Genomic DNA, 17,282 nt, shown 5'->3' on the forward strand with positions numbered 1-17,282 from the left:
CCTGTAGCATTGCTGTAATATTTTCTTCTCTTGTACGCGCCACCCTGTCAGCCCTCTGAATTAGCATGCTGAATTTGTTGCAGTTTCGCTTTAATGCTCTTGTTGCTTTTGAGGGCTGAATTGAGACATCACGCCTATGGCTACGAGATCAAGTGAGCTAGGATCACATGAGAGGAGCTGGATTAATGCCTAGCGCTCTTGAGATGAAAGGGCATCATTTTAACCCTCTATACCATCCAGTTTCCTGATTCATCCCTCAGCATCAAGGCATATGCTGCAGGTTTGAGTAATGCCTGTGATTGGCACTAATCCCCCAGCTACCTTGATACCATCTGCACGGTCTGTTGTTGGAATATTCTGGATAAAATTCTGGATAAAATCTTGGGACTAGGCAGAAGGCTTGGGCTTTTTCCAGTGTCTTGTAAGGCCCTGATGGTGAATTAAAATTCACAACATAACCAGCGAACTATCTGACAGCATTGCTCCCAGCCGGTTATAGTGCCAGGGCCTCAACTCCCAGTGGTCACTGTCAGTCAAGCTAGGAGCAATGGCACATTTTAGAATTTTACAGCCCTTTGCGTTTCTGTCGGGTCTTTGAAATAGCTACCCAGTTAGTCCCACTCCTCTGCCTTCCCCATAGCTCTGCAATTTTTTCTTTTCTAATATACATCAGATTCCCTTTTGCAACTTACTATTGAATGTGCTTGCTCTATACTTTCAGGCAGTGTATTCCAGATCATCATAACTCACTGTGTAAAATAACTTCTCCTCGTTTTAAAAAAAGTGCAAGTGTTAAGCCACGCCCTGAGCTGCCTTCCTGTAGCCCACCTAGCCAAACTTCCTTTGATGCTCCTCCTTGCCCTAACCCTGAACTCTCATCTTTCTCTAGTTTCTCTCCTATCTTGTCCATGAGACCCGCCTCCATCCCTCGAACCTATTCCCATCTAAACTGCTAATCACCCAACTCCTCTCCTGACTCCCAAGTTAGCCGAGATTGAAAATGGTTCTCTCTCTTCAAGTGTTGCCCTCTCTCCTTTAAATTTGCTGTCATCACCCCTCTCCTCAAAAAACCAACCCTTGATCCCTCCATCCTTGCAACCATCCCATCTCCAAGCTACCTTGCCTTTCCAAAGCTTTTGAATGTGTTATTGCCTCCCAAATCAGTTCCAAGCTTTCCAGAAACTCCATGTGCAAATCCCTCCAATCTGGCTTCTGCCCCTGCTACAGTACCAAAACAGCTCTCATCAAAGTCACAAATGACATCCTGTGTGACAGTGACAAGGATAAACTTTCCCCGCCTCTTCCTTCTTGACCTATCTCCAGCCTTTGACATGGTTATCCACGCCATCCTCCTCCACTGTCATCCAGCTGGGTGAGACTGCTCTCACCTGGTTCCATTCTTATCCTATCTAATTGTATCTAATCCTCTTGTACACCCCCAATTATATTTGTTCCACCATTGATGGCTGTGCTTTTAGCTGCTGAGCTTAGGCTCCAATCTCTGGGATTCCCTCCCTACACATCTTGGCCTCGCTGTCTCTCTTACCTCCCTTAAGACACTTAAAGCCTACCTCTTTCTTTTGGTCACCTGGCATAATGTTTCCTGATGTGGCTCAGTGTCATATGTTGTTTTATAACATTCCTGTGAAGCACCTTGGGACGTTTCATTACATTAAAAGCGCCAAATAAGTTGTTGTGGTTATTTAGAAAGCTGTTGCATAATGATCTGAGCTAGTAGCACAATATTATGACCATTTGATCAAGAGCAGACAAGCAGACGAAGGAAGAGTGGGACTGATTAGTGACTGAAAAGGAGATCTTTTTGCGAAGGCAGAGAGCATGGCTCAGATACCAGATGAGAATTTTCCATCTGTCTCTACTAAAGAAGAGGATAATTTCAATGTCACAGTGAAAGAGGAGGTACGAAAGAAGTTGGATTGGATAAAAGTAGATAGAGAGGAGGTACTTAAGAGCAAAAAGTTGAAAATTGCCCAGTTCAGATGGGATGCACCTTAGGTTGCTGAGTGAAGTATGGGTGGAATTAGCCATACTCTTCCATTCCTATTTAAATGTGGAAATCATGGCAGAGGACTGGAGGATTGCAACTGTTACACTCCTGTTCAAAAACAGGAGAAAGAGATAAACCTAGTAACTGGAAAAACTTCTGAGACCATAACCCATGACAAAATTAATTACCACTTGGGAAGACGAGGGTTGATAAATGACGGCCAGGGCAAATTGTGTCTGACAAGGGGGAAGGCGATGGCATAGTGGTATTGTCGCTGGACTAGTAATCCAGAGACCCAGGGTAATGCTCTGGGGACCCGAGTTCGAATCCTGCCACGGCAGGTGGTATACTTTCAATTCAATAAAAACCTGGAATTAAAAGTCTAATGATGACCATGAAACCGTTGTCGATTGTCGTGAAAACCCATCTGGTTCTCTAATGTCCGAGGAAATCTGCAGCCCTTAACTGGCCTACATGTGACTCCACAGCAATGTGGTTGACTCTGAAGTGGCCTAGCAAGCCACTCAGCTGTATCAAACTGCTACAAAGTCTCAAAAAAGGAATGAAACCAGGTGGACCACCTGGCATCGGAAACGACAATGGCCAACTCCGCCCTGTTGACCCTGCAAAGTCCTCCTTACTAACATTTGGGGGCTAGTGCCAAAATTGGGAGAGCTGTCTCACAGACTAGTCAAGCAACAGCCTGACATAGTCATACTCACAGAATCATACCTTATAGATAATGTCCCAGACACCACCATCACCATCCCTGGGTATGTCCTGTCCCACCGGCAGAGCAGACCCAGCAGAGGTGGCGGCACAGTAGTATACAGTCAGGAGGGAGTTGCCCTGGGAGACCTCAACATTGACTCCGGACCCCAGGAAGTCACATGGCAGGTAAAACATGGGCAAGAAAACCTCCTGCTGATTACCACGTACCACCCTCCCTCAGCTGATGAATCAGTGCTTCTCCATGTTGAACACCACTTGGAGGGAGCTCTGAGGGTAGCAAGGGTGCAGAATGTACTTTGGGTGGAGGACTTCAATGTCCATCAGCAAGACTAGATTGGTAGCACCACTACTGACCGAGCTGGCTGAGTCCTAAATGACATAGCTGCTAGACTGGGTCTGTGGCATGTGGTGAGGGAACCAACAAGAGGGAAAAACATACTTGACCTCATCCTCACCAACCTGCCAGCCACAGATGCATCTGTCCATGACAGTAGCAGTAGGAGTGACCACTGCACAGTCATTGTGGAGACAAAGTCTCGCCTTCTCATTGAGGATACCCTCCATTGTGTTGTGTGGCACTACCACCATGCTAAATGGGATAGATCTAGCAACTCAAGCATTCATGAGGTGCTGTGGGCCATCAGCACCAGCAAGATTGTATCACCCACTCTACCATTACCATCAAGCCAAGGGATCAACCCTGGTTCAATGAAGAGTGCAGGAGGACATACCAGGATCAGCACTAGGCGTACCCAAAAATGAGGTGTCAACCTGGTGAAGCTGTACTACAAGGACTACTGCAGGACTACTTGCATGCCAAACAGCCTAAGCAGCAAGTGATAGACAGAACTAAGCGATCCCACAACCAACAGATCTGCAGTCCTGCCACATCCAGTTGCAAATGGTGGTAGACAATTAAACAACTCACAGGAGGAAGAAGCTCTACAAATATCCCCAACCTTAATGATGGGGGAGCCCAGCACATCAGTGAGAAATATAAGGCTGAAGCATTTGCTACAATTTTCAGCCAGAAGTGCTGAGTGGATGATCCATCTCGGCCTTCTCAGGAGGTCCCCTGCATCGCTGATGGCAGTCTTCAGCCAATTCGATTCACTCCACGTGATATCAAGAAATGGCTGAAGGCACTGGATAATGCAAAGTCTATGGGCCCTGACAATACTCCGGCAACAGTACTGAAGACTTCTGCTCCAGGACTTGCCACACCCCTAGCCAAGCTGTTCCAGTACAGCTACAACATTGGCATTTACCTGGCTATGTGGAAAATTGCCCAAGTACGTCCTGTTCACAAAAAGCAGGACAAATCCAACCTGGCCAATTACCGCCCCTCAGTCTACTCTCGATCATCAGTAAAGTAATGGGTCATCAACAGTGCTATCAAGCAGCACTTGCTTAGCAATAACCTGCTCACTGATGTCCAGTTTGGGTTCTGCCAGGTCCACTCCTCTCCTGACCTCATTACAGCCTTGGTTCAAACATGGACAAAAGAGCTGAACTCCCGAGGTGAGGTGAGAGTGGGTGCGCTTGACATCAAGGCCGCATTTGACCGAGTGTGGCATCAAGGAGCCCTAGCAAAACTGAAGTCAATGAGAATCAGAGGGAAAACCCTCCGCTGGTTGGAGTCATACCTAGCACAAAGGAAGATGGTTGTGGTTGTTGGAGGTCAATCATCTCAGCTCCAGGACATCACTGTAGGAGTTCCTCAGGGTAGTGTCCTAGGCCCAACCATTAATGCTTCATCAATGACCTTCCTTCCATCATAAGGGGATGTTCGCTCATGGTTGCACAATGTTCAGCACCATCCATAATTCTCAGATGCTGAAGCAGTCCATGTCCAAATGCAGCAAGACCTGGACAATATCCAGGCTTGGGCTGACAAGTGGCAAGTAACATTCACGCCACACAAGTGCCAGACAATGACAATCTCCAACAAGAGAGAATCTAACCATCATCCCTTGACATTCATTGGCATTACCATTTCTGAATCCCCCACCATCAACATACTGGGGGTTACCATTGACCAGAAACTGAACTGGACTAGCCTTATAAATACTATGACTACAGGAGCAGATCAGATGCTAGGAATCGTGTGACGAGTAACTCACCTCCTGACTCCTCAAAGCCTGTCCACCATCTACAAGGCATCTACAAGTCAGAAGTGTGATGGAATACTCCCCACTTGCCTGGATGAGTGCAGCTCCCACATCACTCAAGAAACTTGACACCATCCAGGACAACACATTGGCAACACATCCACAAACATTCACTCCCTCCACCACCAACACACAGTAGCAGCAGCGTGTACCATCTACAAGATGCACTGCAGCAATTCACCAAGGCTCCTTAGGCAGCACCTTCCAAACCCACGATCACTACCATCCAGAAGGACAAGGGCAGCAGACACATGGGAACACCACCATCTGGAAGTTCCCCTCCAAGCCTCTCACCAACCTGACTTGGAAATATATCACCGCTCTTTCACTGTCACTGGGTCAAAATCCTAGAACTCCCTTCCTAACAGCACTGTGGGTGTACCTACACCAGGTGGACAGCACGGACAGCTCACCACCACTTTCTCAAGGGCAACTGGGATGGGCAATAAATGCTGGCACAGCCAGAGAAGCCCATGTCCCATGAATTAATAAAAAAAACTTGATGGAGCTCTTCGAAGTAGCGGAGAGGATTGATGAGGTTGGTGCCGCTGATGTGCTTATCGATTTTCAATAAGTGTTTGATGAAGTAGAGTATATTTGTTGGCAAATTTGAATCCCCATGGGATTAAAGAGCAGCGTGGGTACAAAACTGGCTAAAAGATTGAAAGCAGAGAGAAGTGGTGAATAAACTGTGCGGTGCGTGTTTACAGAGGTCAGTATTAGGACCACTGCCCTTTTTGATATATTAGTGAGCTGGACTTGATTATACCGGGCATAATTTCAAAGTTTGCAGTCGATACAAAACTCAAATGTATCGAACAGTGGATAGTAGCAGACTTCAGGAACGTATAGACAGAGTGGTGAAATGGGCAAACAAATGGCAGACATAATTTAGTGCAGAGGAGTGTGAAGTGATACATTTTGGCAGGAAGAATGAGGAGAGGCAATATAAATCAAATGATACAATTTTAAAGGTGTTGCAGGAAAAGGGAGACCTGGTGTGCACGTGAAAATAAATCTTTGAAGGTGACAAGGCAAGTTGAGAAGCCAGTTAAAAAGGAAAAAGAATTTATGGCTATGGGGAAACAGTTGGGAAGTGGGACTAATTGGATAGTGCTTCAAAGAGCAGGCACAGGCATAATAGACTGAATGGCTTCTGTGCTGTATCATTCTATCTATAAGATAATGCTCTGTAATATTGATGCCAAATTGCCTCCATGTCTCTACTAGCATTGAGTTGATAACAACCAGCTCCCTGTTGGTGCTGGGTGACCTGCGCCCTTGCCTGTTGGCACCGTGACCCACCCTTCATTCCTGCCCATTGGTGATGGAACCTTGCCTGCTGTTGCCTGTTGGCGCTGTGTGACTGTTGTCCCACTGTCCATTGGTCAAGCTGTGTGATTTGTTCTGCACTTGGCTTGCCTGTGTCACCAGTCCTTGGTATCCATTAGCTTAGCTCTGTCACCCTCCCCTGGCCATTGGCAGGACCCTTGTACTTGCCCTAGCACTGCTATTTCACTTGTGCCCATTATTTTATATTTGATATGAAGTTTTGTCACTGTTTTTAACTGAGTCAATGTTCCCTTTTCAGACTGTGGATATTCACAAGGAGAAGGTTGCCAGAAGAGAGATTGGTATCTTGACAACCAACAAGAACACCTCTAGAACTCATAAAATCATCGCCCCGTCCAATCCTGAGAGGCCTGTCAGGTACATCAGGAAGCCCATCGATTACGCCATCTTGGATGACATCGGTCATGGAGTGAAGGTATGCTTTGTAGGACTGGGAACTGGTAACAGAGATCTTTGCTGAAGGTGGAGTTACAGGAGCTGCTTGGGTAGAGGCGGGTATACCAGGGCAGTCGCTGACGAATATTGCAAATTGGAAATGGTTTGAAATTCATTCTTTTAAAGTAGACATCTCATTGAAGAAAATCGTTGACTAATATGCACAAAAAAGTTTATTGGAAAGTTAACAATGTGATTTTATATAACGAGCCACCCAATAAGCGATGTTTTTAATCTCATTAGCACACATTCCTTAAGGAAGGATAATTAATTGGGCCTCATATTCAGTTATAGAAAACCACCATACATAATTTCTATTAAAATCATCTCATGGCAGATATTAGCTATTAAAGATCTGCTGGCACATAAGAGATTTATATTAAAGTGCTTTCGTATAGATGCCTACCAGGAGCAATATGCTGTGAGGGAAACCCAAGCATCACTCATTCTTTTTCAATTGACCTGTGACAGCTGCAGTTTTTGGAAAGCTTCACATTTCACACTACCTCCAACATCCATACTCTAGTAAAGGGTGGGGGTGCCTATGAAAAATTTGGACCCCCCTCCTTAATATTGTGAGGTATACATACATCAGCAAGGGCATAACTCGCACAGATCGTTGAGCCCCAGATCTGGTCTCCAGTCTGTACTGAATCACCTGATCTCTTCCCAGGATGCTGGGAGTCCCGCATTACAGAAGAGGAAAAGGATGAGCCAGTATTCCTGCACTTGATCCGTACCCAGTGACCCCTGCTGAGAAGTATGTGTGCGTAGAGGTCAGAAGAGTGGACTTAGCAATGATGCCCCCAAATATCCTGCTGGCGCTCACTGTCCTGATTCACAATTAGGTGGAAGGTGCCTGTTTGCCTGTGGAACTGTACCCAAATAAGAGTCATCTTCAGGAGATGAGGGGTGGAGTAGGACAGTTATGTAGAAACATTGATGATCCACTAGGGTAGAGACAGGGAAACTACTTTTTCAGAACTAGCAGACATAATAAAATTGTCGCTAGGCCAGTGAAATCAGGAAGCACATTTTCACAGAGTAGTGGAAATGTCAAACTCTCTCCCCTAAAATTTTGTGGATTCTCGTAGATTTTTGCGAGGTAAGGATATCAAGGGATAGAGAGTAAATGCTGGTAAATGGAGGTGAGGTACAGATCAGCTCTGAGCTAATTGAATGGTGGAGCAGGCTCAAAGAGCTGAATGACCTCCTGCTATTCCAGTGGTCCAATGAGCCAGTACACTCTTGTGGGAGGAGGAAGTATGTTGTACTAAATTCAAAGATGTACATGTACAGCATCATTCTGCTGCCTTTGGCATCTCTGTAAGAAACTACCTAGGCAGTGTTCAGATCTGCCTGTGCAGATCTGGACAGTTGAGCTAGAATTGTGCTGAAAATTAGTCTACTTCTGATATTCAAGACAATAAACAGTTTGGGGGTGTGGGGACGAGGGGGCGGTGGGGATAGTGTCCCTGCCTGCACAACAGAAAATTAACTGAGTCAGGATAATAGGAAGATTTCAGTGAGATTTGTACCACTACCTGTGGGGTTTCGAGGCAATGGGTTAGGAATGCAAGGGATTGTGTAGAAGGATCTTAATTCATGATGGTCGTGTTACCTATCCAGGCCTGGTAAGGTGAACACTGGGAAGATGGTAAATGACAACACAGACAGACACTTGCACTTGTATAGCATCTTTAACATAGTAAAATGATCAAAGGCGCTTCACAGGAGCATTATCAAACAAAATTCCACTCTGAGCCAAATAAGGAGATATTAGGACAAGGGACCAAAAGCTTGGTCAAAGATGTCATTTTTAAGGAGAATGATGTTTAGGGAATGAATTCCAGAGCTTAGGGCCTAGGAAGCTGAAGACACAGCTACCAGTGGTAAAGCAATTAAAATCTGAGAAGTGTAAGAGACCAGAATTGGAAGAGTGCAGAGATGTTGGATGGTTGCAGGACTGGAGGAGATCACCCAGTTGGGGAGGGGCAAGGCCACGGAGGGATTTGAAAACAAGGATGAGAATTTTAAAATAGAAGCATTGCAGGATCAGGAGCCAATGTAGGCCAGCGAACACGAGTGATGGTGAGTGGGACATGGTGCGAGTTTGAATATGGGCAGCAGAGTTTTAGATCAGCTCAAATTTACTGGGGGCAGAATATGTGACGCTGACCAGGAGTGTGTTGGAAAAGTTAAGTCTAGAGGTAACAAAGATGCGAATGAGAGTTTAAGCAGCAGATGAGCTGAGGCAGAGATGGAGACGGGCGATGTTACAAAGAACATGGGCAGTCTTGGTGAAGGAGTGATTTGGGATTGGAAGATCAACTGAGGGTCAGATTGGATGTCAGGGCTCAGCCTCAGAAGCTAGGGAGAGGCGTGGAGTTGGTGACTGGGGAATGTAGTTTGTGGTGAGGCTGAAAATAATGGCTTTGGTCTTCCTATAAACAGTTGGAAGAAATGCCTGTTCATCCAGAACTGGATATTGGACAAGCAACATGAATAATCAAAGGCATTGGAAGGGTACAGAGAGGTAAGGGTGAGGTAGATTTTGGTGTAATTTGCCTGTAGGGGTTTCCAGAGGTATGAGCTCAGGAGTGGGAAGAGAAACCATTGCAGATGATTATCTTGTTAAGAATGGAACGAGGCAAGTGCCTTCCTACTAGGCTGCGCAAGAAACGAGATGCATTGGAGGAGGATGGCGTGGTTAACTATGTTGAAGGCTGCATACAGGTCAAGAAGGTTGAGGAGGGATAGTTTACCTTTGTTACAGTCACATAGGATGTCATTTGTAACTTGCATGAGATCCACTTTAATACTGTGGCTGGGGTGAACCTGATTGGAAGGATTCAAACCTAGTGTTGCAGCAAAGATGGGCATGGATCTTGGAGGCAACAACACATTCAAGGACTTTTGAGAATGAAGGGAGTTGGAAATGAGATAGTAGTCTGCTAGGACTGAGGAATCAAGGTGAGATTTTTTTGAGGATGGGTAATGGTAAACAGTTTCTTGGTCCCTGATTACTCAGTATGCCTATGCACCACCCACTGTAGCACCAAACAATACAAGGGCCCAGATTCTATCCCTGATCTCTGCTGAGTTAACGGCTGTCAGCCTGGGTCACAGCGCCGTCAGGCTGGGAGAAGTACATTCAGCCATAGAGTCAGAGAGTCATAGAGTCTATGTAGACTATATACTATTTCACTGTGAAATATTGACCCATAACACAGCCTTTTATCTTGTAACCTCTATGACTAGCTGTGAAATAGATTAATTAAACGGCTACAGACTTCCAGCCTGGAGAAATGTCCCTCTGAATTCCCACTGTGAGCTCTCTGCAGGCTGCTGTTCTCAAAAGATAGAAATGCTACTTTATCTGTGATTATCTTGGGATCTCATAATTGCAGTTTATCCTGGTGGTGAGTACCACCTACTGGTGTCTTTCTGAAACTGTTGTTTACTGTTGAGGTCAATCTAAGAGGGTTGACCAATCACGAACTGAAGTAGAATTTAGATAGGGCATACTGAGTCATCAAGCACCTTCTGTTCATGCAATGAAGCCCTGTGCTATTTCCAAGATCAATGCTGCAGCATTCAATAAAATGGCAGCTGATTTACAAAGCCTGTCGAAGATTTTTGCTTCTGCCTGTCTTGCCTTAGGTTTTCGACAGACCTTGATCTGAAATTCTTGATATTAATCAGGTCTCCCTGAGTTATCCTGACTTTGTGTACACAAGCTCTCATTTCCCTCAATCCAACCTACCCACCATCCCACCTATCCCTCGACCCGGGTTCTCATCATATTCCTTACCCCACATTTCACCCTGTCCCTCAGCCCCAACTACTCACCATATCCCTGAATTGCATCACCTCATCATATCCTTTAATTTCACCACCACATCTTTTCACTATATTCACCAATCCCACCTACCCACTCTCTCACCATAAATCTCTACCTTCATCTGCCCACCATCTGAACATATCCTTCAAACACCCCACCCACCCTCTCACCATAACCCACAGTCCCACCCTCTCACCATAACCCACAGTCTCACCCTCTCACCATAACCCACAGTCCCACCCTCTCACCATAACCCACAGTCGCACCCTCTCACCATAACCCACAGTCCCACCCTCTCACCATAACCCACAGTCTCACCCTCTCACCATGTCCCTCGGTCACACCCTCTCACCATGTTCCTCAATCTCACCCTCTCACTATGTTCCTCAGTCTCACCTTCTCACCGTGTCCCTCGGTCCCACCCTCTCACCATGTTCCTCAGTCCCACCCTCCAACCATATCTCTCGGTCCCACCCTCTCACCCACACACCTTGGTCCCACCTTCTCAAAGACCTCTCTTGGTGCCATCTTTAAACATTTACTCACAGGGCCTGAATGCTGCAGCATTCTATTCAGAGTTCATCTAAGTAGTAGCCAGCGTGAGGCTGATACAGGGCATAAAGGACAGGAAGGGGGAAGGGGAAACAATTGTTAGAAGATACAGATGTTTAGGCTCTATTTCTTGTCCATTTTCTCCTTCCTCTCCAGAAGATGTTGAACCTTGTGTTGCTGTCCACAGGTAACTGGTCATTCTTGATGTGTCACCCTGAACAGAGAGTTTCAGGCGGTTTGACTATGACCCCCAAAACCGGTTCATTACTCACCAGGTGTACGCACATGAACTTTCCAGGTGTGGCTGCTGGGTTCTGGTCCAACTCAGGAGGCCCGACCAATTTTTGTTCTCTTCCCCAATACGTGTCCACCAGTATGCCAGCTTTCGACCAGTCCCACACCGCCCAGGCATCGGACCCTGGCACTGTCTAACGCCCTTTACCCACTAAGCCTTTGGAGAGAGCTTCCAAGTTCAAATGGAGGTTCTGCGTTCGGTTCAGGGTGTTTAAAGGTACACATTGTTCAAGTAAGGCAATGCTTTATCTGTCCAGCATGAGAGTTTACTTTTCTTTCCACGCCCCCACCCCACCCCCAAAATTTTTGAATGTTTATATAATATATGCTGTAATTGTGTGATCTGGAATTGAACAAGGGACCCTTGTAACAAACAGCACCTGGAGGATTGTGCAGTTGAGTGTCTGGATCAAAGCGATCCACGCTCTCCCTTCCACCACCCCGCTCCCTCTCAGGACAGAATAGCGTGGAGAATTTGCACAGTGCACATTGTCAAGTTGTACTGATGCTGAAATCACTGAATTGGAGAACTGTGATCAGAAAACCAAGACTTTTAACATTGGGGATGATTGAATCACTTCTCTGCAGGGTTTACAGCCAGAGTGTAATTGCAGGGTGATCAACGGTCTCTTCCTTTGATGGCCAGTCAGCACTTAATGTCTTCTGAGAGGGCGGATCATACATTAGTTCAGGCTGTGGCCATGAATCATGTTCTGCTTCACTCTCTAACCGATTTGTAACGTGACTCGGTATCAGATGCTTTAACATTGATTCCTTTTGTACTCCTATCCTGTGGTTTCAACTAACCTGTCAATGCTGTTTTTTTCTTACTTCTTTCATTTGCTTCATTTATGCATTAAGTGGTTGCTTAGATTTAAGGTAAGAGATCTCGGTGCTTCTCCACCATCCTATTGCTGTGCTGAGGATATTACAGACTGGGTGGTTAAATGCTGCAGAGTTTATGTCCTATAAGGGAAGATTTGCTGTCAATGCCTAAGGGTGTAGATTCAGCCTTTACAATGATTTGTAACATTCCCAAAATTTACAGACTCCTCTTACCCTGTATCTTAATACCAAAGCCTCTGCCGTGAAAGAGAGTGGCAGATTTTGACTAAGGGTACGATTTATAATCCGGGGTTCACAGTATGTACCCATTTATATATCTAGGCACTGGGGAGACCAGACAATGGGTAACTTGGAAATGTGGTGGAAGTAGCCCAATAACAGTGACACTGTGCCCGAGTTCAAGTCACATGTAGGCTTGGTATGGCTTTCTCATTGACATATTCCTTCAATCCAAGACATCTTTGGAATAAGAGAGGTTCTTTTGGAGCCCTCAAATATACGTACACACATACGTTGGGAAGGGGCTGCCCGTTGATTGACCACACACCAGCTTTTCTAAGTATCGCCTATCTCCACCTCTATCTCAGTCCACCTGCTGCTGAAACCCTCCATGCCTTTGTTACATCCAGACTCTACTATTTCAATGCTCCCCTTGCCGGCCTCCATCATCCACCCGACATCAACTTGAGTTCAACCAAAACTCTGCTGTCTTTCTTCCATCGCACCACAAGTCCAACTCAACCATTACCCCTACATTGGCTGCTGCTCTACCAACACCTCAGAATTAATATTCTCATCTTTGTGTTTAACTCCTCTCATGCATCGCCCCTCCTTCATCCCTCCAATCCCTCACCCCTGAGCTTTCTCTTCCTCTGACTCTTGCCTCTTGTGTAATCCCGCCTCCCCCTACATCCCACTATTGGTGGCAGTGCCTTCAGCCAGATGTAACCCACATGTTAAAATTTCCTCTCTCAATCACTCCAGCTCTCTCATTCCTCCTTTAAGATCCTTCTTAAAACCCACCCCTAATCTAAGTGTTTAGTTGTTCCTCCTCATGCCTCCTTCTGTGACTTGGCATTGATTTCTGTCTGACTACTCTCCTGTGGGACATACCTTGCTATCCATGTTCAATATTGCTACACAGGGCCAGCTCCACCATACTAGGAGGCAAGTCACTGCGATATTGGGCTGACTTCTAGCCAGATTCACACTGATTCCTTCCTCCCTTGCCCCAACACCAGTTGCCCTCAATTCTGCCATCTGTAAACAGAGGGAAAAAACTATCGATCTACGCAGGATTCCATACCCTGAAACCTACCTCCGGGCGAGTTGTGCTGGTTCTGATGGCTTCTGTTGTAGTATGTTAGAAGTTCAGGTTTGTAAGGGAATCTGGAATTCTTGTCTCAATAGACACAACAGTAGCTGGGAGGCCAATTGTTACCAGGACCCGATGACGATTGATAGCTGGGCCTGTATATTGCTATTTTGGCCCCACTGGTTGAACCCTACTGACCAGTGTCTGTAGGACTCCAGCCCCGAGCTCTTAATATTCAGACTAAATATAAAGATAACTAGGCAGCTTACAATAAATTTCACTGAGAGGCAGAGATCAATAGGAAGCTTAGACCATTTCTCTGGGCCACTGCAAATCTGGAATATTCAACATTGATAACTGAACAGTACCAGGAGGAAAGCAGCCAGGGTTCCTGGTACTGTCTTAAACCTAAACTTGTGACTCAAACTGGGAAGTGCACATGCTTTCATCAGGCAAGTATGGGCTGTACTGTGATGCCTCCTGTTGTTGATTAATCTACTAGCACTCAGTCTCGATTCAAATGAACAGTGGGGAATTCACCAAGCTACTGAATGGTGATCAGTCTCTATGGAGCTGCACCCAGTGGGGTGGGGGAGGGATTTTGGATCAAGGTGTTTTGTCTAAGAAAGTAACTTTTGGAGCCAGAACAGGCCATTCAGCCCAACATTGAGAGACCACGTCCAACTATTCTGTCATGGATTGCCCCTCTTGACCACTCCCCGCCTAGCAACCCAACTTCATCAACCATGTCTAATTAATCCGCCATGGACTTCTCCTCTGCCCTCATCCCCACCTGCCCCAATTAACCCCACTCCACCGAGAGACCATGTCCAGTTATTTTATAGTCCCATCATGGGCTTCCTGGTCTGCCAGCACCACTTGTTGATTCCCTACTTTAAGGAATAATAAGATCATTCCTTAACTCCATGAAAATTAACATCAACAGCACTGCTAACGCCACTCCACCTCTCCCTCTGATTGGATATAGGTCCGGCCTCTTTTAAAGATGTCAGTAGACCCTGGATAGCTCATGTTCACACTAGTTGGATAGGCAAGAAATAGTTACAATGATGAGACGTGTTGATCATCAACCAGCATGTGAGGAAAAGCCTACAATCAGGAGCAGAGAAGAGGCTCCTGCCATTGTGCTTTGTCTGCTCCATGCTTCTCTCAGCAGCCCAGTCAGGCACTCAACCAATCAGGCCTATCTTGAGAACCGCTTCTGTTCGAAAGCTCCTTGCATTTTCTGCCAAAGAAGGAAATCATACGAGACACAGCTCACCCATGCTCATCCATAATGAACTTGGGCAACTTTTTTTCAACCATGTAGGGTGTGCCCACAGTCTGGAATCCCCAGTGTCAGCTGAGTTAGCAGGAATTTATCTCCCTGCTTTGTGATATCCTGCTTATTCTATATATGTAAAATTTTTTATTTTGGAAAATTTAAGTCATAAGGTTGGACCATTTCTGCATCGTTTCTTGAGTCATCCTGCCCAGCTTGTTCGCAGGCATTTTGGATAGGAAAGGAATTATCACATGAGTTTGGGGCAGTGTCAGTCCAGCTCCTGCTGAGGAGGGGCCCACAGCACAAAACTTCTAATTTAACGCTGAATTGGCAATCTCATTCAGAGACCACAGGATAGCTGGTGTGCGAAATGTCAAACTGTTAAACTGGTGCAATGGGAGTGTTCTATTGTATTAGCTAAGGCAGGTGGAAGTGTTTGAGACGGTGTAGAGGGAACTTTACTCTGTATCTAGCCCCGTGCTGTACCTGCCCTGGGAGTGTTTGTTGGGGACAGTGTAGAGGGAACTTTACTCTGTATCTAGCCCCGTGCTGTACCTGCCCTGGGAGTGTTTGATGGGGACAGTGTAGAGGGAGCTTTACTCTGTATCTAACCCCGTGCTGTACCTGCCCTGGGAGTGTTTGATGGGGACAGTGTAGAGGGAGCTTTACTCTGTATCTAACCCTGTGCTGTACCTGTCCTGGGAGTGTTTGATGGGACAGTGTAGAGGGAGCTTTACTCTGTATCTAACCCCGTGCTGTACCTGTCCTGGGAGTGTTTGATGGGGACAGTGTAGAGGGAGCTTTACTCTGTATCTAACCCCGTGCTGTACCTGTCCTGGGAGTGTTTGATGGGGACAGTGTAGAGGGAGCTATGCTCTGTATCTAACCCCGTGCTGTACCTGCCCTGGGAGTGTTTGATGGGGACAGTGTAGAGGGAGCTTTACTCTGTATCTAACCCTGTGCTGTACCTGTCCTGGGAGTGTTTGATGGGACAGTGTAGAGGGAGCTTTACTCTGTATCTAACCCCGTGCTGTACCTGTCCTGGGAGTGTTTGATGGGACAGTATAGAAGGAGCTTTACTCTGTATCTAACCCCGTGCTGTACTTGTCCTGGGATTTTGGTGGGAAAGTGTAGAGGGAGCTTTACTCTGTATCTAACCCAGGCTGTACCTGTCCTGGGAATGTTTGATGGGGACAGTGTAGAGGGAGCTTTACTCTGTATCTAACCCCATGCTGTACCTGTCCTGGAAGTGTTTGATGGGGACAGTGTAGAGGGAGCTTTACTCTGTATCTAACCCCGTGCTGTACCTGTCCTGGGAGTGTTTGATGGAACAGTGCAAAGGGAGATTTATGCTGTATCTAACCCCGTGCTGTACCTGTCCTGGGAGTGTTTGATGGGGACAGTGTAGAGGGAGCATTACTCTGTATCTAGCCCTGTGCTGTACCCGTCCTGGGAGTGTTTGATGGAACAGTGCAAAGGGAGATTTATGCTGTATCTAACCCCATGCTGTACCTGCCCTGGGAGTGTTTGTTGGAGACAGTGGAGAAGGAGCTTTACTCTGTATCTAACCCTGTGTTGTGCTCGCCCTCAGAGTGTTGATGGCACAGGGCAGCGGGAGCTTTACTCTATATCTGACCCCGTGCTCTACCTACGCTGGGAGTGTTTCATAGGGACAGTGTAGAGGGAGCTTTACTCTGAATCTAACCCCGTGCTGTACCCATCCAAGGAATGATTTATACTGACAAAGTTCAGAACAGCACTAAAAGTACATTTTGAAGTGCTTGTGCATAAATATCTTTAGTCCAACTATATTAGCACAGCCCTTTAAATGCAGCCACAAACTCTTTCTCCATAAATGAAACCCAGCTTCTCAGCAACAGTGGGGGAGGTCCATTCTGAGACCAGATGACGTATTCTGGTGCTATTGGGGAACCTGGTGTCAGTACATCAGTGGAGTCAGGTTGAAGTATTCAAAGCAGTTAGAAATGATTTAGATCTCCATTAAGAAAATTTAAATACTGAACCGACAGGATTGGCTTTGGAAAGCAGAGTGAGCTGGCCATGAATAATGAAAGAAACCTTTAGAATGTAGATTGGGTCCAACCTAGCCAAATGCACTTTGTGTGCGAGATAGTTGTTTGATATTGATTACTAGTGATGGTGTGATATGACCATTTATGCGATTACGTATATAGAATAAATCACTTCCTTTTTACCCTGCAAATGTAGTTTGTGATCTCTGTATGAACAATCCTGGTGGATATACCGTTAGTGCAGTCACTTATGGGACAAGGTGCAGGGTTTGTGTAAATTTAAAATAGAACTAACACCTTGAGTGGTACGTGTAGCGGGCAGTCACTAATGTATTTTTAACATTAAATGACACAACAGTGTTGGCTCGATGAGGTCAGTTTGCGGCCCCACTGATGGCCCTAGGTGGCGCCAGG

General features: G+C 46.1%; 1 protein-coding gene across 1 annotated transcript in view; it reads left to right on the forward strand.

Moving 5' to 3' along the window:
* abi2b (abl-interactor 2b) overlaps positions 1-17,282 on the forward strand; it is a 131,492-nt gene that overhangs the window by 89,903 nt on the left and 24,307 nt on the right. Inside the window, exon 3 of the mRNA XM_078552777.1 lies at positions 6,503-6,704. Within this exon, the coding sequence (XP_078408903.1) occupies positions 6,503-6,704 (202 nt within the window). The remainder of the gene's footprint in view (positions 1-6,502; positions 6,705-17,282) is intronic.

Source organism: Cetorhinus maximus, chromosome 11 (genome assembly GCF_964194155.1).
Source record: "Cetorhinus maximus chromosome 11, sCetMax3.hap1.1, whole genome shotgun sequence".
In the NCBI taxonomy this organism is placed as follows: domain Eukaryota; kingdom Metazoa; phylum Chordata; class Chondrichthyes; order Lamniformes; family Cetorhinidae; genus Cetorhinus; species Cetorhinus maximus.